The sequence below is a fragment of the Necator americanus genome, chromosome IV, assembly GCF_031761385.1.
Source record: "Necator americanus strain Aroian chromosome IV, whole genome shotgun sequence".
Lineage (NCBI taxonomy): Eukaryota > Metazoa > Nematoda > Chromadorea > Rhabditida > Ancylostomatidae > Necator > Necator americanus.
Window position 1 is genome coordinate 20408830 of NC_087374.1, and position 21245 is coordinate 20430074.

At 42.3% G+C, this 21245-nt stretch overlaps 4 protein-coding genes across 8 annotated transcripts; 1 reads left to right on the forward strand and 3 right to left on the reverse strand.

The window, feature by feature from the left end:
* Positions 1 to 2141: 2141 nt before the first annotated feature.
* On the forward strand, positions 2142 to 12351 carry RB195_002080 (uncharacterized protein; the record flags this gene model as incomplete). Of its 3 annotated transcripts, XM_064199154.1 has the most annotated exons (9): positions 2142 to 2219; positions 2360 to 2500; positions 2814 to 2868; positions 6099 to 6167; positions 6218 to 6391; positions 6588 to 6757; positions 9899 to 9994; positions 10753 to 10849; positions 12212 to 12351. In XM_064199154.1, the coding sequence occupies 9 exons, from the start codon at positions 2142 to 2144 to the stop codon at positions 12349 to 12351; spliced, it is 1020 nt and encodes a 339-aa protein (XP_064055035.1). The 3 variants fall into 3 exon arrangements, with proteins under 3 accessions (XP_064055035.1, XP_064055036.1, XP_064055037.1); XM_064199155.1 differs by lacking the exon at positions 12212 to 12351 and having other exon boundaries at positions 10753 to 10926; XM_064199156.1 differs by lacking the exon at positions 12212 to 12351 and having other exon boundaries at positions 2155 to 2160; positions 10753 to 10926.
* A 906-nt stretch (positions 12352 to 13257) lies between these two features.
* RB195_002081 (uncharacterized protein) lies at positions 13258 to 13632 on the reverse strand (the record flags this gene model as incomplete). Its single annotated transcript, XM_064199157.1, has 1 exon — positions 13258 to 13632. The coding sequence occupies one exon, from the start codon at positions 13630 to 13632 to the stop codon at positions 13258 to 13260; it is 375 nt and encodes a 124-aa protein (XP_064055038.1).
* Positions 13633 to 13732: 100 nt separating this feature from the next.
* Positions 13733 to 14080, reverse strand: RB195_002082 (uncharacterized protein; the record flags this gene model as incomplete). Of its 2 annotated transcripts, none has more annotated exons than XM_064199159.1 (1): positions 13733 to 14080. In XM_064199159.1, the coding sequence occupies one exon, from the start codon at positions 14078 to 14080 to the stop codon at positions 13733 to 13735; it is 348 nt and encodes a 115-aa protein (XP_064055039.1). The 2 variants fall into 2 exon arrangements, with proteins under 2 accessions (XP_064055039.1, XP_064055040.1); XM_064199158.1 differs by having other exon boundaries at positions 13733 to 14011.
* RB195_002083 (uncharacterized protein) lies at positions 14065 to 16222 on the reverse strand (the record flags this gene model as incomplete). Of its 2 annotated transcripts, XM_064199161.1 has the most annotated exons (3): positions 14065 to 15463; positions 15628 to 15820; positions 15925 to 16222. In XM_064199161.1, the coding sequence occupies 3 exons, from the start codon at positions 16220 to 16222 to the stop codon at positions 14065 to 14067; spliced, it is 1890 nt and encodes a 629-aa protein (XP_064055041.1). The 2 variants fall into 2 exon arrangements, with proteins under 2 accessions (XP_064055041.1, XP_064055042.1); XM_064199160.1 differs by having other exon boundaries at positions 15774 to 16222.
* Positions 16223 to 21245: the final 5023 nt, after the last annotated feature.

Below are 21245 nucleotides of genomic sequence, written 5' to 3' on the forward strand. Positions count from 1 at the left end.
TCCTTCGTTGACATACAGATCAAAACTACATGAATCACGAGTATAGTTGCGGTGCATTTGCATATTTTTTTTCGTAGAAATACCTTTTGTAAGGAATCTAACATTCTCATGGCTGATGAGTAGTTGTTTTGAAACCAAATTACGTTCCCCTTCAGTGGAAAAGAGGCTGTGATGATGTTGTTTTCAAATGAGGTCATTTTCGAGTATTCCTCGAGGTATCCGTCTCCCTGGTTTTCTTAAGGAATGATACGGAGGCCGTCCAACTCAAGCATTTTCTGTAAGTGTCCTTGTTCTGTGCTGCTGTACAGAACAAACAATTACGATTAGGTCATGATAGCTCTTTGATGGCATGACCCTCTTGAGTTGTTTGTCACGAAGTCTGTCGTCGACGTAGCCTTTTGGACTGATCTCTGCTTTTTAGAAATCCATGAGGTCATCGACTGTTTGCCGGTTTTGTGATTGACTGGCTTCTAACACCTCATGTCTTCGCCACATCATATCCTGGAGAGGTCATTTGATCAAATGTTCAGGAGCAGCTGTCGAAAGCACTCACGAGGTACCTAAGCAAATTGGGTACAGTCGATGTGTTGTTGGACTTACATCCGCCACTGATTATATGCAAAACTACCTTGCACACCACATAACGCAACCTTGAATTATAAGATTTTATTCGCAGTCTATATGGTGCTCGTCGCAGAAGTCAACACTGTAATCCTCTCGGTGAATCATCCCCACCGGGGCATCTATAGTCGGGTCAAAACGACATGAATCACGGACAATTGCGCAAGCGGCTGCGCAATTGCCTCGAAGCGGTGTGGTGGAGACAGCGGTTAAAATCCAAGTGGGACCGTGGCGAAATTCGAAATTTCGTAGTGAGGATCCTTACCGCCACCCATCTCTCCGATCCCAACCGCTACGCTCCACCGCGCCGCTTCGAGCGCAGCCGCTTGCGCAACTGTTCGTGCTTCATGTCGCTTTGACTCAACTATACATATCCAACTATGTCCCTGTGAAATCAAAGCTAAAGTGGTCCCATTAGGAAGTCTCACTGAAATGTTGGTAAAAACCAGTAAACCCCTACCGTGCGAGTACATAATAGCTGAGGAGCAAAAGCAAATCTTGTAAACATCTAATATTTGAAATGATGGGAAGAAGTATTTTACCACAATTTTAGACGTCTTGTGCGTTGATAGTAAGAGGAATTCCATAGACATCTCATTCTTGACGTCCTTCATACGCAACAGGAGATGAGTTTGAGAGAATGTCACTATCTATCGTTGGTTTTGTTGTTGTCCTTGCTCTACCTCGGTGGCACGGTTGGAGTCCTAAGTATTCAATATCTGCATTCTGACAATATAATGAACGTCTGTTTGGTGTGTCTTAGTGCGCTCCTCCTTCTACGCTAGTCTTTTTGTGGTGATTTTTAACGCTTCCCATTCCATGTTACGATTCGCACATTGCAGTGAAAATATGTAACATTTGCATCCATTAGCGATTTGTAAGTTTCAGAAATTCTCCAGGAAGTGTGATAAGAAATCGAGGTGATGTCATGGACTTTTCTCATTGTGTTAATTTTTTTTTTAAATTTGTAAATAGTTGAATTGGGATTTGCTTTGACCGTTCATTTTCCCTAGTAACTTTTTGTTTTCATCTTCCACCACTTTTGTTTTTCCCGCTCTTCTCGTTGCGGCGCGCCGTGAGGTGTATAATAGACCTAACGTATCCGTTCGTTGCTAGGCTCGTTTGATGTGATCTTCTCGCTTCCGCTCTGCGGTCATCTCAACCTCGTGCTCCTTGGAATAACCGCGACGGGATACGATTTCGTATCGATTGTTGATGTTTCTTTGAGAATATCGACTGGTCGATTGTCATTTCACCATTCGATGCGGCCAACTTTTTTATTGATGCGATCGGATTTTTTTTATGACAGGTTTATGTTTTTTTTTTCTGTAGTGTACTGCAGTCTTGAGCATTTGTGACCAATTCAGCAATATCACACGTTCGATAATAAGTTCGTTGTGTTCTTTAATCGTTTCTTCCTTGTAAGAACTGATCAATCATTATTTTTGACTCTTTAGTTCAGGTTTCGTTGTTCTCACATCCACACATTGCCATTCTGATAGCTATCAAATTCTAATCTGATGTCAGCAATTGATGAATGTAAGCAAGAGAAGAATAGTGTGCTGAATACGCACAATGAGACAAGAGGCTTCCAAGTGGTGAGCCTTTCTTGACTTCACTTTAAAACTCGCTACCAGATAAGCAGAAAGACTTTTTTAACCAAGAATACCAACGATACCACTTTCTAAATAATTACCGGATGGGTCAATTGCAAAGTAATTGAATAGAAATCATTAAGGAAAGAGGACGAGCTGTGGATAGCCCTCTGGGTCAGCTCGATCCTTCCAGAATCACACATATGGTTGTTGATCAAGCTGGATTGGGCGCATCAGCTGAACACTGCAGTAGTAGCGGTTTCATTGCAGGACCACCGCAGCAGGTTTGATTTTGGAAGTAGTTCTAAATTTCGCAGTCTTTCTAAGTATGCTTTTTGAGGTTGTTTGTAAGTTGCCTTAGTAATCATATCTAGAAGAAAGTAAAATATTGGGAGATAAAGGATATTTTTTGACAGGGCTTTTTTTAACAATATCCTTGTCCACTAAGAACTGTGGAGGTGTACAAGCAAGTATTTTTGATGATATTAGGAGACTTTCAAGGCGTTGAAAGTTTTGGGCCCCAAGCCAGAGTGCCCAACATTATTCTTCAAAGCAAATTATTCATATCTAGAAATAATCCATATACTTGTGTTTTAGCATTGGACTTGTTCCTCTCCAGCAGCAGCTCCTATCATGTCTACTCTCTCCAGAGGTGTGGTCCTTTTTTCCACTTTTTTGCCTACTTGATGGTTTACTGATTTGCCATTACCTTGTGTAACAGAATCCTGTCCATTTTGAAGATTGCCAAAGAGCGTAAAGTCGTATCACAAATGTTTGTCACTCATTTAAAGATATCACCCCACGAATCTGGCGTGACGGCCCGGAGGATGAAGCTTCGAGCTTTCCAGTGCGCTGTTGTCTACAAAGAGTTGTATTGGAGCGCGCTAGCCTTGTGAACGCGCCGCATCTTCCAGGCCTTTTTTACGGTGATTAGGAAGAGGTGAACGGAATCACCCTCTTCCTCACAATCTACGACCCCGTGTAAGCATAACCCACCCGAAACCCTCACCACCCCAGATTTGTGAGGTGAGGCGTTTAAATATTATTATCTCAGGTTCCTGAATCGTCAAATTCTCTCTCAGTGATTCTTTCGACTCTAGTTTTGACGATAGTTTTACCATCTTGGAACTTCTTGTTTGTTTTCTTCGCTAGTTGTCCGCGGTGTTCATCTAGTTCCCCGATTTTGTGAAATTCGAAGGATTTCATGGATTCTTAAGGTTCTTGGGGTATTTAAGATAGCACAATCGCGGCGTTAATTCTTGACATTAGAGTTTCGAATCGTACACTTGCAAATTTAGCGCTGAGAAATACTCGGAGTTCTGTAGAGAACAGAAGATAACCCTTTAATAGAGATATTTGAAAATGAGTGTATTATGGTCTTAAACGCTTTGGTTTCCTACTGAAAGTTAGTCATACATTGTAGCCGAGTTATCTGACAACATACAAACTCTGTCACTCTTTCTTTTGTTCTTCTGAGTTTTTGGCGCAAAGTATTCCTTGACTCTCATTTTTACTTTCATAGTGCTTTTTGTTATTGCTAACAAAAGAGTTGTAGTTTAATTCTTTTGTTTCTTTTTATTTCGAAGATAGGTAATGCTCGCTTAATTTCTAGACCCCTCACTCTTGTAGCGAGCATATGTTAGAGCAGCACCGAGAACTGAGAAGAGAAAGAGGAGGCAGCAGTTGTGGAAGGGAATGCCCCTACACACAAACACGACGAGTCGTGGTGCAGACGAAGACATGCAGAGTGCGCGGCAGGAACGCAGAGCAGGCTGGATTGGATCCTCTCCTGTCCCTGCTTTCTCTTTATAACCACGATTTTATAAACTCCTCGAGAGTTTCGAATTATTGCACGTCCCGCTTTCTATATGATTGATTTTCTGTACTGCTAAAAATCGATGGCTTCCGGTCAGACGTTGCATGGCTACCCGTTCCCCTCTATGTAGGTATACGAACCCTTGTAATGGAGTGGGGGTGTTGTGTTTCGGGTAGGATTCTATTCGTTCGGTACTAGTTACGAAGCGGAAGATAAAACGACTGTTTTGTTTTTGTTTCACTGTTTTGTATTTACTTTTGCCACATCTTAATCATTCTGGTCTAACCTCAATGTCACCTATTTTTGTTTTTAATTTCCATTTTTTGGTCTTTTCAAAACTATGGTAGCAAACTCTTGAACAAATTACTCAATGGGTGCCCTTTCTATAATTACTTTGGTAGAACTGTGTTGGAAGAGTCATCCATTTTCTTTTGGATCGCAACCTACTGAAAACTGCCCGAATTGTGTAACTTGGTATTAATTTGTAGAATTTCTGCAAATTATGTTCTGAAAAATAAACAATAAATAAATATATCTGTCTGGTTCCACACAGCTCCACATTCCAATGCCTTTAAAATCGTGCAACGAATTTTAAAAAAATGCGATGATAACTGCTGTTTTTTTTAACACGGAGCCTTCCTATGATATCTCTTCTGTGCGGTGATTCCAAGGTAAGAGGTTCAGCATAGTTGTTTCTGGTAGTTTTTCAATCTCACATTCCTTCGACAAGCTCTTTTTTTTCTTGAAAGTGCTTTGTATGAGTGGTACACCTACATGCCTCATCGGGTTTTCTGTCATTAGACATCGATTTCGTTAACCTACGTTTTTATCTTATTTTCTATGTCGAGTACCCATTGGAACCTAAATGGCTCCTCAGCACTACCTTTAAAAATAAGTGATGGTCTGACTCCTAAGAAACAATTTCTGGAGGGATACCTCCAATGGGCATGGATCTGAGCGGGGCCGAGTCCATCTCTTACGCGTATAGCCTGTCTCGGTCGTGTAATACGAACTACACGTCATGGAAACGTCTATAAATTAGCCCGCCTATGATACAGAAAAAGAACTTCCTAGTGTTCGAAATATACACACTATCGGAGATGAAATCTCAATTCCTATTAAGTGACTTAGGACATTGAATTAAGCTATGCTATACGATTATTAAATAGACGCTGGACATGTAGCAGTTTTGTCTACATATGCCACCGCAAATTAGCGGCATTTTGTAATCGTTGGCTTTCCTTGTTGCGCTGATTAACATTTCGTTCAGAACCCTATAGTTCTTCTGCCTGAAGCAAATTTTTGGCACATTTGGGGAAGGAAAAACATGTTGAGAGAATATAGTCGTCGATAAAAACCTGAATTCATTCTTTTGGTGTACGCTCGTTTAAACGAGAAAAACTCAACAGACAATATTCCCTATCAATGAGTCTCGACTAGTACAACTTAGCATGAGCATGTGCACACTCAATACATTCTCCCCACTCTTCGCATAGCTTTAACAACTTGTTTCTTATTTTAGATAGTATTCTGTGTTGGACTACAAGTTGTAGCAATTAAAAAAAAGTTAGAGTTAGAAGCTCTTCAGGTTTTCAAGATCTGAAAGCTGGTGCTTCCCAAGTTTTCCAAAAAAGTAATATCATTAAGGGTTAAAAAACCTGTTCGAGATAGGAGATGAAGAGTGTTTGCTAACTTACATGTTTCATGGTTCACTTGCTGCGCTTAGAGGATTTGCGGGTGTTCAGCATTCGCCAAAGGTCCGTTGAAGTATGTGCACCGTCTTAATGGCCAGTGTTGCCTGGGCGTCGCATCCTGTTGGGCGCACTTATCCTGGAACATTGTCTATAAAATTGAGCACACTCTTTTCTTTGGTCAACATCTTATTCTGTATAGTGCTGGTTTTATGGCATTGCTTTAGCTTATGGTTTTTTTTTTCAGAAGGACTAGTCTTTAATGCGGTTGTGTTGGCTGAGTATACCCTTTGCAACTTCCCTGCTTTTCAATTCTCCTACTTCCCGTCGTTGAAGAGTTTTGTTGTATGATTTCGTGGATTATTTTTATTCTAGTTATGGATGGGTGTGGCCAAATGCAACCCCGAATGGGTACTCCTACGAATGCTATGCATATGCAGCAAGGTAAGCTTGCGGGAAAGGAATACGACTTTGAGTATCATGTTTGTTCCCAGGAACCATTAGCAGTCCATCAATAGGAAGTGCTCCCATGACACCTCAACACATGGTGCAGCATCAGCAGCAAGCCATGGTGCAAGGCCAACAAACTCCTACGGGCCAGTTTGATCAAACTGGAAGATTTGCGCAGCATCAGCAAGGATATCTTCAGGGTGTTCCAGAAAGTCCAGGTTTAGCAATATCATCTTCCACTACTTTATACAAGATCCCCTTAGTTTCTGATCCTGGATACAGTTCTTCAGGAAACAATTTGATATTTGGAGCGGTATTAGCCTGAGTATTTATAAATATAGCATACTAGTACTCAGAAGTCGAAGATGCTTTACCATCTTGAAATAATGCGTACTCTGATCATCTTTTTTTGAGGCTCTGTGCAGCAGCAGAAGGTGATGAATGGTTCTGGTGGTCAACCTGATAACTCTTCCGGAATGGTGCACACTAGACAACAAATGATGATAGGTCAGCAGCAACAAATAATCAACCTCCAACAACAACAGCAAATGATGAGCCAGCAACAACCTATAATTGGTCAACAGGTCAGGTTCCGGTGATTTTTTTTCTTTGCTCGGTGAATATCTATTCTTTTATTCCTGTAGCTTAAAGGGTTTTCTTTAGTGTTCTAATTTTTCTTCTACTATAACATTCTAATATAATTCTAATTTGAGAATCTATCGGCTTTTTTTAAATCATAGCTTTCAGTACATCTCTGTACTGAAAGGTGTAAAGAGCCGGGTAACGCCGGTCATATACACTGGTAGCTGGTTTTTGTTCTGCATGGATTAAGTATTGAGCATAGGTGCAATAAGAAGGACCCGGGTCCTCTACAGGTGAAGGGGGTCTAGTTCATGGGGTGCAGCTCAAGTGATAAGGATTCCTTCACTAGCCGTAAAAAGGGAAGGGTTCGGAGCACCGGCTCCGACTATCTCATATGTGGCAGTAATTATATATATATATATATATATATATATAATGCATAGTATAAAATAATAAAATAACATGTATATAATATAGTAATATCAGGAGTATCTGGAAAACAAAATAAGGAGATAAATTTAAACTAATTTATTTGAATGCTTAAGTCAGAAATACATTTCTAGGATTTTAATTGTAAAGTGCCTCTGCAAACACTTCGTTGTATTTTGATTTTTAACGATTGATTTCAGAGTATTTTGTTTAAATAAACCGCCGAGTAGATCATTGATAACATATTTCGTTTTAAAATATGGGGAAAAATTCCTCTGCCCCCTCATCTTTAGATCTTGAAAGAGTCTTATACAGTTGGGAGTGCAAGAAAATAAAGTCGTTTATTACAGCCCCTACTTCTTTCGATGCTCATTGCAAAGCAATAAAGTACATTTTTTATAATTTACGGGTATTTTATGAACACTTTCTTGGTAGTTTTTCAACTGTGCGATGAAACTGCGCCAACTCCGACGCAAAATCTATTAAAGGCATCACCCCACGAATCTGAGGTGGTGCAGATTTCAGGTGGAGTATTCGTATACGGGATGGGAGACTACGGAAAGGGAGAAGATTCCGTCCATTTCTTACTAATTGCCGTAAAAAACGGCCCGGAAGATGCGGCGCCGCACAAGGCTGGCGCGCTCCAGTCGAACTCCTTGTAGAAAATAGTGCGCTAGAACGACTGAAGCCGTATCTTCCGGGCCGTTTTTTACGACAATTAGGAAGAAATGGACGGAATCACCCCCCTCTCTTTAATCTACGATCCCGTATGCGAATACTCCACCTGAAATCCGTGCCACTTCAGATTCGTGGGGTGATGCCTTTAAGCAGTTTCTTCTTCTTTCAACCGACGAATAACGAAATATTCTGGTGTTGTGTCTGCAGCTGATAGATTACAAGGTGCAGGACACAGTTATCAAAAAACGGTATTCTAAGCAAGTAGGATTTGGTGTTCAATGATTGGTATTATTTTCAAAAATCTACTCTATTGTTGCAAGGTCGTAACGTGAAGACGACCCAGTAAGCTCCACCCATCTCATACGAAAAATATGCGAAGGACCGAGATTGAACCATTGCATCCATGCAAAGAAGTACGTGAAGTAAAGCCGGCCACTATTTGAAATCTGAATAATGGAACTCAACCTGGTAAAATTTCAATAATCGCCACGTTTGTTTTCAGCGTACGACAAAACCCCGGCAAGCTTTTCGCTGAGCCTAACAAAACGGTGCCTAGAAATCAATGAGTCGATATTTTTGCTCAAGGTGATTGTCACATTCGCACACGGTGGTCTGCTAAAGAAGGAATTAGCAAGTTATACTGACCTCGAAAGAAGATGCATATAAGTCGATAAATCTATAAAATTGATCTCTCGATGATTGTCGCTGTCGAGGTTAGGGCCGTATATAGACGTTAAAATACCTCGAGCGTTTCTGACGAATAACGACGGCCAATTCCCGAAGCCGAGTAACGATTGTGCAACATTCCATGAGAATCCCACCAGCAACTGAGCAGAATCCTTTGTTGGTGTAGGCAACCTTTGTGTTCGTCTTGAGGTGGTTCGCTCCAGACCTTCCACTAGCGATGTCGCGTATATTTGACTGGGGGTCTCAACTCTCGTCTCCAACACTGTGTCTTTGAGAAAGTGCTTACTGTGTATGAAGTAACGATTCACAGACTCTGATCCTTAATGCGTTGTTTAAATCACATATTTTTGTGCTACTCAGTCGTGGCAACTTTACATCAGCCAAAGTCGTGAATGTGATTGACGACGGTTTTCTAGTCGCACCCAAGTTTCCTCGATAAATCGTGAGTAGTGACACACTGAAACTGATTGGGCTCGAAGGCATCACCCCACGAATCTGACGTGGTATGGATTTTCGAGGGCCAAAGACTATACCGGGGCAGAGATTTAAACAGACGGCTTAGGAATATAGTTCCTTGCGACGTCATCTGTTGCAATGCGCCACCCTTGCGCTCCGCCTCCACATGCGATTCGTCGAAAATCCGTTCGGATGCCCCAGGGTAATTCATTTCATTTCACGAATGGCAGACGAAGCCGGAGCGCAAGCGTGGCGCGTTGCAATAGAGGACGTCGTGAGGAACCGCATTCCGAAGCCGTCTTATTACTGCGATGCAGGGAGAGGTGAGCCAGATCCCACCCGCTTCTGCAATCAACACTCCCGTATAGTCTTTTGCCCTCGGAAATCCATACCACGTCAGATTCATGGGCTGGCGCCTATAATTCCTTTTTTTTAAATTTTCCTTCCAATACGTTTTTCCTGTACAGAAGCTCTGACGGCAACTAAGAATCGTGTGTTGAGAGGTTATGTCTTCTTGATTCAGCTGCGTTTGTCCGAATATGACCTTATAGGAACTCATTGTAGAAAATGATTTTGTTCAGTTGAAGTCTTGAAGTTGGTTGCTTTACACTGATAGGCACGCTTTTATATTCCCTTCGAGGTAAGACTTTGAAAACCTCCTGCCATATTCTAACGAGGAATTATTCTAACTAGGCTTCCAAGAAACTCTAAAAAAAAAAAGTGAAAAGAAGAAAATGTTTTCTCAATATAAGACATGTTGGGTAATTCATTTTTGTATTTTGTTGCAAATGAAAATTACATCTCACTAGATACTGGCATTGTTTTTTTGTTCAATCTCATTAAGGTTTCGTGGAAAATACAAGATACGCCATCCAATTCAGAAAGAGTTGCAGATGATGGTACCTCAGCAAATGACGATGATGGATGCCAGCTCACAGCAGTACTACGCGCAGCAGAATCCACAGGCTCAATGGACTCAGCAGCAGCAGGTGCGTCAACTACATTTACTATGTAGTATTTACTGCTATGTAAGTATTCTGCTGGCGCTTTCTCGGTTGGTCTCCCTCCTCTCTATTACTACCTTTAATTCGAAATGATAACTCTTACGCCATTAATTTGTTAATTTTCAGCTAAAGGCAGCGTATCAGGAAACTGACGTAGTTGTAGAACCCGTAGCGAAAATACTAGTTTGGGGCATAGATTGCGAGTACAAGCACCGCTCAGCTCCCTTTAATCGTCGTGAAAGACGATGTGGGAAACGGCGTTTGTTTCTACAAGGTGCGTGGGAACACTCCACTCTCTTGTGTACGCACCAAGTCCAGGAGATAAGGAGCGGTCGATGATCAATGAAGTCTCCTTACCAGTCTTTTCAAGTAAAACCAATGATTAGGATGCTGAGGGGACCGGAGAGTGCATAAGGAGGCGCGCTCCCCAGTACCTTGCAAATACCGTTCCTATGCTTTTTTTCGGGATGCTAAACAGGAATTGGGGGGTCCAGGTACACATTCGAAATCTACACTTCCAATTCTACATGTTACCACATATCTCTTAACTGCGTCAGTTTAGTGATACGCTGCCTTTAAATCAATTACATCTGTTTATCTTCACATCCTTTTAGTTCTCTATGTTTAAAGAAAGTAAGTGGTAGGTATTTTATTTAAAACTTAAAAAAAATCAGAAACAAATACAATTACCCAGATGGAAATGTTGAATTTGAATACCTAATATTTACCGAAGAAATGTTCAGATGCAACAGACTCAATTTGTACGACAACCTCAAATGATAGGACCTCAAGTAGGTCAACGTGTGATGGTTCAACGTGTTCTATATCCTTCTGGCCCAGGTATTCTCCTTAGAAATAATAGACTCAATTTTCCTAATAATTTTCGACGACATGCAAAATGGTTAGCAGAGATTTAGTTCATTTAACTTCTAAACTTGTCGTCCTACATCCCATTTTTTCTCTGCATTAAATACGTGAATCTCTTCAAATGGAATCAATGTTTATTCCTCTTTCGCTTTCTAGTTTTTCATGTTAAAATTTTCTTTCGTGGCGAGACACTAGGGAGGGGGTTGCAGCAAACATTGTGTTCTTTCGAGGTTGGTCCTCACTTGTTTTTGGGTTTCACTGGTCACTTATGCCATGAGTTAGAAAAAATCAACAAAAATTAAATAAATAAATAAATAAATATATATATATATATATATGCCAGTCTGAATGTAAAGCCAGACTTCAGAATTTTTTGTGGTGTTCTCTTCGCTCGCTTTCACTGATAAATTAATCAGAAATTAATGGTGATGACATTTTCCGTAAAATCAGAGTTCTGTTTCTCTAACAACATTTTCTTCTTTATTTTCTACTGTAAATGAAGGTGAAAGATTTCATAGTTTTCTTTCTGAGCGCGTCAGTTCTACATTTTGAGAATATTCAAACTTTAGCTTCAAACACTCCTTCGATTCCAATATAATATAGACACAATTTTGAAGCATTGCTCGAAGTATAGGTTTTCTTCCCTGTTTTCCCCAGCAGCTATCACAGAATGATGTTTAACACAAAATGACGTGAACTTGAACGAAATCATCGTAGTGATAAAGATAAGGTCTCTCAGATGACAGATAAACCATTTTGTCTACTATTTAAGCAGCCGGTCCCATTCGTGTTTCCGCTTGCTGATGAAGGTATAATACCAACCTAAGGCAAATGTGGAAGAAAACAGACGACGCATAGAGGAGTCATAGAGGTGAAAAGCAATGCGAGCAGTGGCCACGGGTATGAAACGGTTGCAACGTCCCATTCTTAGCTACGGATATGAAACGACTGCAACGGCCAGTGGACCCGTCGCAACCCATTTCATAGTTATCTGGTGCTGGCGCATCAAATCGACGCCGGTGTACTCGTTGCACTCCCTTTTATAGCTATCTGGAAGCGGCGCGCCAACACGACGCTGGTGGTCCAACCCGATGGGTGCGACGGGTCCACCGGCGTCGAGTTGTTGCTTCGACGCCAATAAGCTATAAAATGGCGTGCAACGGGTCCACCGGCGTCGGGTTGGTGCGCCGGCGCTAGATAGCTACAATATGGCGTGCGACGGGTCCACCGGCGTCGGATTGGCGTGCTGGCGCCAGATACGTATAGAAACGGGAGCGACGGGTCCACCGGCGTCAAAATGGTCGTGTACATGTCGCAAAAGATAAACGGTTGCAGCCGTTTCATATCCGTGGCCACTCGGAGCTTTGCTTTTCCCCTTTATGACTCCTCCGCGTGTCTATTTCCTTCTTCGTTCGCCTCAAGTTGGTAGCATGCCGTTCTCAGAAAGTGAAAACGCGCATGCAAACGGCTGCTAGTAGCAAGATGTTTTTGTGATCTGACGTGAAACGTTATCTTTATCAGAAAGATGATGTCTTTCACGTCATTTTATGCCAAAACATCATTCCTTGATAACTGTTTGGTGAAAACAGGAGGAGAACCTATATTTCGAGTGATAGTTTTAAATTTTGTCTATAATGTATTCGTAAAGAATGTTTGAAGCCGAAGTTCGAATGTTCTCCAAATGTAGAACTGACGCGTTTATAAAGAAGACTACGAAATCTTTCGCTTTTAGCTATAACATAAAAAGGATGAAAGATTGTTGGAGATACACAAGTCCAATTTCATAGAAAACGGCACTAATATTAATTTTCGTTGATCAATGAAGGCGAGCGAAGCAAACACCACAGAAAGTCTGGAGTCCGGCTTTAGCCAGACCTTCAGACTGGTATATAATAACGGGCTTATTCTGTCACGTGTGTGTGTCAGTCACGAAATTCGAAAAGAGGGGTGCGACTGGTCCACCGACGTCGGATTGGTGCACCAGCGCCAGGTAGCTACAAAATGGTGTGCGACGGGTCCTGCGGCATCGAAATGGTTGCGCAATAACTTCGTGCGCATGTCGCAAAAGGTAAATGGGACGTTTCATAGCCGTACCCACTGGGCGCGTTGCTTTTCACCTTTATGACTCATTCGACCTAATTGTGTAATTCCTTGCACGTTTGCCACAAGTTGGTTCCTTCCTCAGAAAGTGGAAACACGCATGCAGACGGCTGCTTAAATAGTAGCGAACAGTTTACATGATCTGACGTAGAACGTTATCTTTATCAGTAGGATGATATCTTTCACTTCATTTTGTGCTAAAACATCCTTCCTTGATAACTCTTAGGCAGAAACAGGAGGAAAAGCCAAATTTCGGGTAATACTTTCAAATTGTGTCTACATTACATTGGTATCGAAGGAGTGCTTAAATGTGAAGTTTGAATGTTCTCCAAATGTAGAACTGGCGCGTTTAGAATGAAAACTATGAAATCTTTCGATTCTTGTTTGCCCATTGTCATCCAAGATGTTCTCAAGCTTCGTGACCGACATTGACGAGGTCCTTGAGCCGTATCCAGCTGAGCTCTCAGCTGGTCCATCCGTGTAGCGAACACGTCACCCCATCTCGTTGGCGGTCTCCCTCGGGAGCGTTTAGCGCCCCTTGGGATCCACTCTAGCGTTCTTTTAGTCCATCTATCGTCGATTCTTCTCATGATGTGACCGGCCCATCTATGTTTTGCTTTCGATACATATTCCGCTGGATCGCGAAGACGGGGCATTCCTCTTAAGTCGGAGCTACGAAGACCGGCAGGGTGTTGTGTGCGCCGGTTAAACTTCAGGAGACATCTCTCAAGGGCTCTGTGGGTAGTAAGTAGCTTCCTAGACGTGGCCGCGGTGTCTGCCCACGTCTCCGCTGCGTAACAGAGCGCTGGAAGGACTGTCGAGTCGAACAGATGGGCACGAAGACCATGGTCCGTCAGTTGGTCCTTCCCTGACGGCTGCGAATGCTGCCCATGCTGCTCTCATTCTTCTATTCAGTTCTTCCTTCAAGTCGTTTTCCATGTTCATAGAACGTCCGAGGTATACGTATGACGAAGTTTCCACGATTTGGGAGCCTTCAAGTTGTACTCCTCCGTCCTCGCAGTAGGCGTTCTTCATGAACTGTGTCTTCTTTCTGTTTATTCGTAGTCCTATTCTCTTCCCTGCTTCGTTCAATTCTTTGAGCATCGTTTCTGCTTCATTGGTACTGCTCGAAAAGAGAACGATGTCGTTCGCGAAAGAAGGTTCGAGAGAAATCTTCCATCAACACGTATGCCCCTTTCTTCCCAGGAAAGTGATTTCATTATCCATTGCAATGCAGCCGTGAACAGCTTTGGCGATCTAGTATCGTCTTGTCGTACCTCCTTTCCAAGGGGTATGGTGAGAGGGCGGTGGAAAAGCTGTATCCTAGTCGTGCATCGATCGTAGCGATTGGCTAATGTCCTCACATACGAAGTGTCCACACCTTGATCGACCAGCGCTGACAGTATTGCATTCGTTTCTACGCTGTCAAAGGCTTTCCCATAGTCGAAGAAGGTTAGGACAAGGGGCAGGGGGTATTCCCGGCAAACCTCTATGATTCTCGACACGGTCTGGATGTGGTCCAAGCAGCTGAACCCTTGGCGGAATCCAGCTTGTTCTTGAGGCTGGGCTTCATCCAGCGTCCTGGATATGTGTATGAGGATGATCTTGGTGAATACTTTGTATAACACGCTCAGCAAGCATATCGGACGGTAGTTCCGAAGGTCCTCTCGGTCACCTTTCTTATGGATAAGAACGGTTCGCGAGGTCTTCCACTGGTCTGGGATCCTTTCTTTCTGAAGATAGGATGTCATGTGCGCTGCTAAGATTACATGAAGCGGATGGCCACCAGCCCGAAGAAAGTCTGCTGATATAAAATCAGGTCCGGGGGCTGTGCCAGGTTTCATGCTCTTGATAGCGACTCGTACTTCCGAAGGGAGAATCCGTTGTGGAGCTTCGCCAGTGGGGATGATTGGGCTTGACAAAGGAGTTGATGAACGGAAAAGGTTCGAGTAGAACCTCTCCGTAATGATTTCCATCTCACGACGAGAAGACATGCGAGTCCCGTCTTCGCTCAGCAAGGTTGCTAGCGGAATATTATATTCGCGGAGATCCCTGCGGCACTTCTTTAGACTCGTTCTTCTTTGTGCTGCTTCTAGAATCTTCTTCTGCCTGTACTTCAAAAGATCCTCCTGCAACGCTTTTCTGCAGCTAGTGTTTGCTACTAACCGCTCAATGTGCGATGCATTCGGATCAAGCCTCAAAGCCCTTCTTCTTCCTAACAATTCCTTGGTGGTCTTCGAAATTCGATCCAAGTTTATCGTGCGCGACTTCGAGGCACGTTCAGCACAGGCTCGTAATCCTCTGAGCAGCATCTCGTAGTCCACGTTTGGGTCCTCTTCGATGTGCCAGTCACCTTGGGACAGGGAGTCCTCGAGTACGCAATCGTCGTAGACGACTTCTTTTCTCCTTCGTTGCCGATAGCAGATGTTCTTTTCGATCGTGTGGCTAAGTCGTATTTTCGCACGAAGGAGACGGTGATCAGAACCACTACAAAAGGATGGTACTACTGAGACGTCAAGTAGACATCACCTCCGGTTGGTGAGTATGTGGTCGATCTCCGCACGAGTCGCGCCATTGGGCGATTCTCATGTCCACCGACAATGATATTTTTCATGAAAAGAGAGTTCCCATGAAAGGGGCGAGCGGCGGACAATAGCCCGGCGAGACGGTTGCCATTTTCATTCCGGTCCCCTAGTCCAAATCCTCCAATCCTGTACTTTTCTTCCGTGGCCTTTCCTAGTTTTGCGTGGAAGTCTCCGACAACGAATTTGTAGAAGGACTTCTCGTTGCGGACTACTTCCTCCAGCTCCTCGTAAAACGCGTCCAATTCGGATTCATCAGCTGCTGATGTTGGTGAGTAGCAGTTGATGATACTGATGGATTTTTGGCGCAGAGGGCGGAGGCAAAGAATGGCCAGACGAGGTGGACAGATGGGTGCACAACAAAACCAACACCGCCTACATTTCGCGAAGGAACCTTCTCTCCACGAATGACGAGTGTACCGTCATTCATCTGTCGTACGTCGCTCCTTCTGCATTTGGTCTCCTGCAGAGCAATCACGTGAAATTTGATACGATCTGCAGCTTCGAGAAGGGCATGTAGGTCAGCGTCTGTGGACACTGTTCTCGCGTTGTAGGTACACAGTCTGAGACAGTCTCCATGGCGAGTCATGCGTGTGTCGCCTTGGTCCAGAATCAATGACGTCCTGAGCAACCTGAGATTTGATCGCCTCTCACCGGTCGCCATACCGTCCGACGTCTGAGACGGCAGGGCCCAGTGTGCAGGGTACTGAGGCAGTGAATATGCTGGAGTGGCAAAAAGACTTTTCCCCAAACCAAGCAGCCATGCCACGTCGAGCTTAGCTTTCACCGCAGGTCGTCGCCCAACCTACCCCAACCTAGGGAGCCACCTTGCGACATTTTGCCAAGACGGTAATGAATCTTAGCAGTGGTTTACTCTTAGCTAGGCTTCCGATTCCGAGAAGTCGGAATGTCGGATGTGTCGAACTCCTTCTCAGCTTGGGTGACCCTGCCGGAGGACGGACCTCCACTGTGCATCGCAGTTCGACGCCCAGTGTCACCTCCACGCCACTATGAGGCGGTAAACCGTTGTGGAGGGCACAAGTCTAATTTCACGGAAAACAGCAGTAATATTGATTTTCGTTGATCAGCGAAGAGGAGCGAAACGCTGTAATAACGGGCTTATTCTATCACATGTGTGTGTATGTATGTGGCTTTAGCCAGACGTTCAGACTGCTATATATATATATATATATATATATATATATATATATATATATATATACATATATATATATACATATATATATATATATATATATATGTATATATATATATATATATATATATATATATATATATATAGCAGAAGATGTTGTATGTTTGTAGCAGAAGATCCTCGAAGATTCATGGTATAGCTTCTTCCGGTCTTTTTGTTGCTGATGCTATCATGAACAGAGCCGTTTCGACTTATCTTCGGAAATTTCATGGTGGTTCTGAGATTTGCGGCTATTTCCTCGGAATTTGTGATGGATGGTTGCTCTTCTACTCTCATGGATATGAGCGATTCATCGTGCTTAGAGCGCGTCTAAAGCATCCTGTCCCTTGGCTCAGACATGCATTCGCTAAGAAACCTGATCGGAGGATGCCGCGCGTTCACTCAAAGCAGAAGCGATATAAATCCTTTTATTGGTCGTTTTTGAAAATGTAGCGTACTCTCAGTTACAATCCTTCGTTGAAGAGCTCTTAATCTTCTCCGTACTTCGTTTTTTCTTGTCTCCAGCTCAATCAAGAGGCGTTGTAACAGCTTTACTTCCTTTCCCTTCCTCTTTTCTGAACAACTAAGGATACTGTACTTTCTAATGTGTTAAAGATTTTGCCATGTTCTAAAAATCCTCGTAACTTTCCATTTTCACTTCTTCTCCTACTTGTTTATTTTCTAAACCAGTCTGAATGTCCGGCTAAAGCTGGACTTCAGACTTTCTGTGGTGTTCGATTCGCTCCCCCTCACTGATCAATGAAAATTAATAGAGTGGCATTTTCTCTGAAATTAGATTTGTGTTATTCAAGCAACGCTTTCTCCCTCTTTTTTTAGTAACATATGAAGGCGAAAAATTTCGTAGTTTTCTTTCTATGAGGATCAGTTCCACATTTGGAAAATATTCAAATTTCACTTCCAAACATTCCTTCGATACCAATATACGAAAACAACAGTTATCACAGAATGATCTTTCAACGTAGAATGACGTGAACAACATTATCGCACTGATAAAGATAACGTTTCACTTCAGATCAGGTAAACAGTTGGATACTATTTAAGCAGCCCTTTGTATGTGTGTTTCCACTTTTTGAAGAAGGCATGTTACCAGACTGAGGCAAACACGGAAACACGGCACGGAGACACAGAAATGTGGGGTCATAGAAGTGAAATGCAGTACTGGCAGTGGCCACCGCTACGTTGTAACACCATTCACCTTTCGCGGCATGCTCACGATGTTATTGCGCACCAATCCGACGCCGTGGGACCCGTCGCACCCCTTTTTTCCAACTTCGTGACACACAGACAAACAAACATACACACACACACACACCCACACACACACACACACACACACACACACATACACGCACGGACTAAGCTCGTTATTAGATAGCATGATCATAATTATCTCATACATTTTCTGTTCAGTAGCTCTTGTGATTAGTTTTAGAATTTGGTCTAAGAATTTTGAGATTCTGTTGTTGAAGTAGACTGCGTGTTTATTTTCTTCTCCATTTAGTGCTGTTAATCTTCACAAATTAACGTGCACCTTACGAACGCGTTGGTACTTTCACTTAAAAAACTTATTTCACTTATTAAAAATGATGTCAGTTAATAACCGTCGTTTTAATTTGAGCATTACCCCTCCTGCGTTGCAGACAAACGAGCTTTCATTTCACCCGCCGAATTTACTCTCATCATTAAAAGTAAAACTTAGTTGTATTAAGATTCCTATTTGAGCGTGTTTGCCTAATATTCAAAAGTCTTAGACTTTGGCTTTTTTTTTTGCTCCTGGTTGCTGTGTACTTCCTTAGAAGACTTCCGTTGCAAGGAAATATAATACATATGGCTTTTTAGAGCGTTTGAAGCGGGTTTGTTTTATGTTGATTACTATACAGAACGCGCCGAAAGTGAATTAAGGATGAATAAATAGTTGTTTGGATTTCCTGCTAAGGCCATAAAATGTCGATGTCATCTTTTTAGCGCCATTTTCTGCCGAATTCTCAAGTAGATATGAATTACATGTATACGTGCATATCCACATTGATTTAAATTGTCTCTTGTCATGGGATTTATAGCTTTGGCAAAAAGCATCCCTGATGGTGTGGTCCTACATCAAGTGGGTTTTTGGTAGAATTAAAGCGAAATGTTAATGTTTTCTCCTTAGATTTGATTTTGGTATTTCTTGGAATGCACTTTGGTTGCACAAAGTAGATTCGAGCAAGAAGACTATAACACGTGGGAAACGCGCAGCTGGAGCGCATTGTCCGCGATGTCGTTTACGCACCCAAGAACGCGCGTTTTTTTTTTCCGCAGCAGCGTTGAAAGAAGAAGTTGAAAGTTAGCGCTCTTATTCGGTTATGTTACGGATGCTTCGTATGAATGTATTGATGTAAAACTGACTAATTATACCTGTTTATACCTCAAAGATTCCTAGTGGAACTTCTGCTGGTCTCTTTATTCGTTTCAACTTTATGAGCAGAACCATATGCTGTATTGTTGTTCCTTTTATAATTTTCTGGAGTAATTTGTGAATTTTTGATGCGGTTCTTAGCCTTTGTCTATTAGGAAGAAAATGTTTGAAAGGAAGGCAGGAGTAGAAAAGCAAAACACACGTAGCTCTGGTGAATTCTTCGTGGTATTCGCGCAGTAATGAAGCTATTTTGTGTCATTCCAGAACTGCTTTCCGTGTGAGTGTCTCCCAAGGGGCAGCGATCTTTCGAAGTCACCGCCTTAACTTTAGAGCAGTGGTCACATAGAAAGCTGCAGTAAATCATCAGTTTACTGGACTTCATCGAGCATATTTTGTGACTAATGCTTGCATTTTTGAATGTTACTAGCTTTACTTCTTTGAATCAGAGTTCTTCTTTTTCCCTAGGATTACTCACATATGTGTCCGGCCACACAGTCATTCAAGAAAGGGTTCGAATTTTCACTAGGATCTTTCAACTCTCGACCCTGGAAATTGCTTTAAAGGCAGCATACCAGGAATCTGAGGTGGTGCGGATTTCAGGTGGAGTATTCGTATACGGGATAGTAGATTATGGAGAGGGGTGTGGTTCCGTCCATTTCTTCCTAATTGCCGTAAAAAACGGCCCGAAGATGCGGCGCCGCACAGGGCTGGCGCACTCCAGTCGAACTACTTGTAGAAGATAGCGCGCCGGAACGCTCGAAGCCGTATCTTCCGGGCCGTTTTCTACGACACTTAGGAAGAAATGAACGGAATCACCCTCCTCCCCATAATCTACTAATAACTATAATATAATCTCTTAGGGAAGAATGTATCTTTATTTGTGAGAGTTTTTCCTAAGTAGGAATGTCGTTCCTCTGTTTGCTGAGTTTTTCTTGAAGTTTTTTTTTTCTCCAAGAGGTTCCTATATGTTTTGCATTTGGGTTACAAATAATTTTGAATCTGTTAGAGTCCTCAGCGCATCGCTTCGCATGTTATTGTAGCGTTTTTCATTCCTTCAAAAAGATAAATGCGAGAAAATATCTGAAGGGAAGCTTTCTGAGGGGAGAAGGGAAGTTCGAACTCAATTTTGATTTTCTTTTCTCCCTTCATTTGTTGTCATTCTCTTGAATGGAAGGAAATATCATCCAATAACTTTTTGGTCGCTCTATCAGCGACGATGTAAAGTGAAAAGGAAATGTTCATAGAATTAAGACGTTATAATCACATATGTTCGAGGATTCTAATCTTAATCAGTTTTTGAAAATCAATCAAGGAGTGAAAATTAATACAATATTTCTGAACCACATTTCTATGATTTCAATTGCCTGTTGCATTACATTTAAAATGTGCAGTTGTTTGCTGCTGATGAGGGGACGTGTCGAGTGTTCACCAGATATTCGCCACATGCGCTCATTCCTATTTGCTCAGATTTCCCAGAGAGTGAAGCAATGTTTCCTCGGTCCTCGATTCATTCGTTTATCAAATTTTGTTCCCAATGTAGCTGCTTAGTTTCAATTTCAGTCTTTCAAGTTATAGAAGGCTCTCGTTTTTAAGATAAACTATAGCATTGTCCTCAATATTTCGTGTTCTAAATCTTTGAACTAGAGACGGATTTATTGATCCCCCCCCTCCCAAGCGATTAAAAGGAGTGAAGGCGATGGATAGGTGGTCCAGTTGAGTCGCTTCTTTTTAAGAATATTGTATAGTGAGAAATTGTGTGGTAGGGTAACTATGCAGCTACTTTACGACTTTTACATGCTTGGTGATAATGCAGTGCTGGACCGCTGAACATCGAAGTTCCACACGTAAGATCGTATTTAATAGCTGGAGTTGCACATGGACAGGAAGCGAATTTCGCCTACTTTTAAGTCGTATGTCCTTGCAGTTCTCGCACTACCACCTCTTCTCTTGTTTGATCTGCCGTTTGCATATTTTCTCTTCTAGTTTTTCATTATTTTTATTTTTTTATTATTTTACTCTATCTTATTATTTATTTTATTTTTATAATTTTTCTCTCCCCAATTGCATCATAGTCAC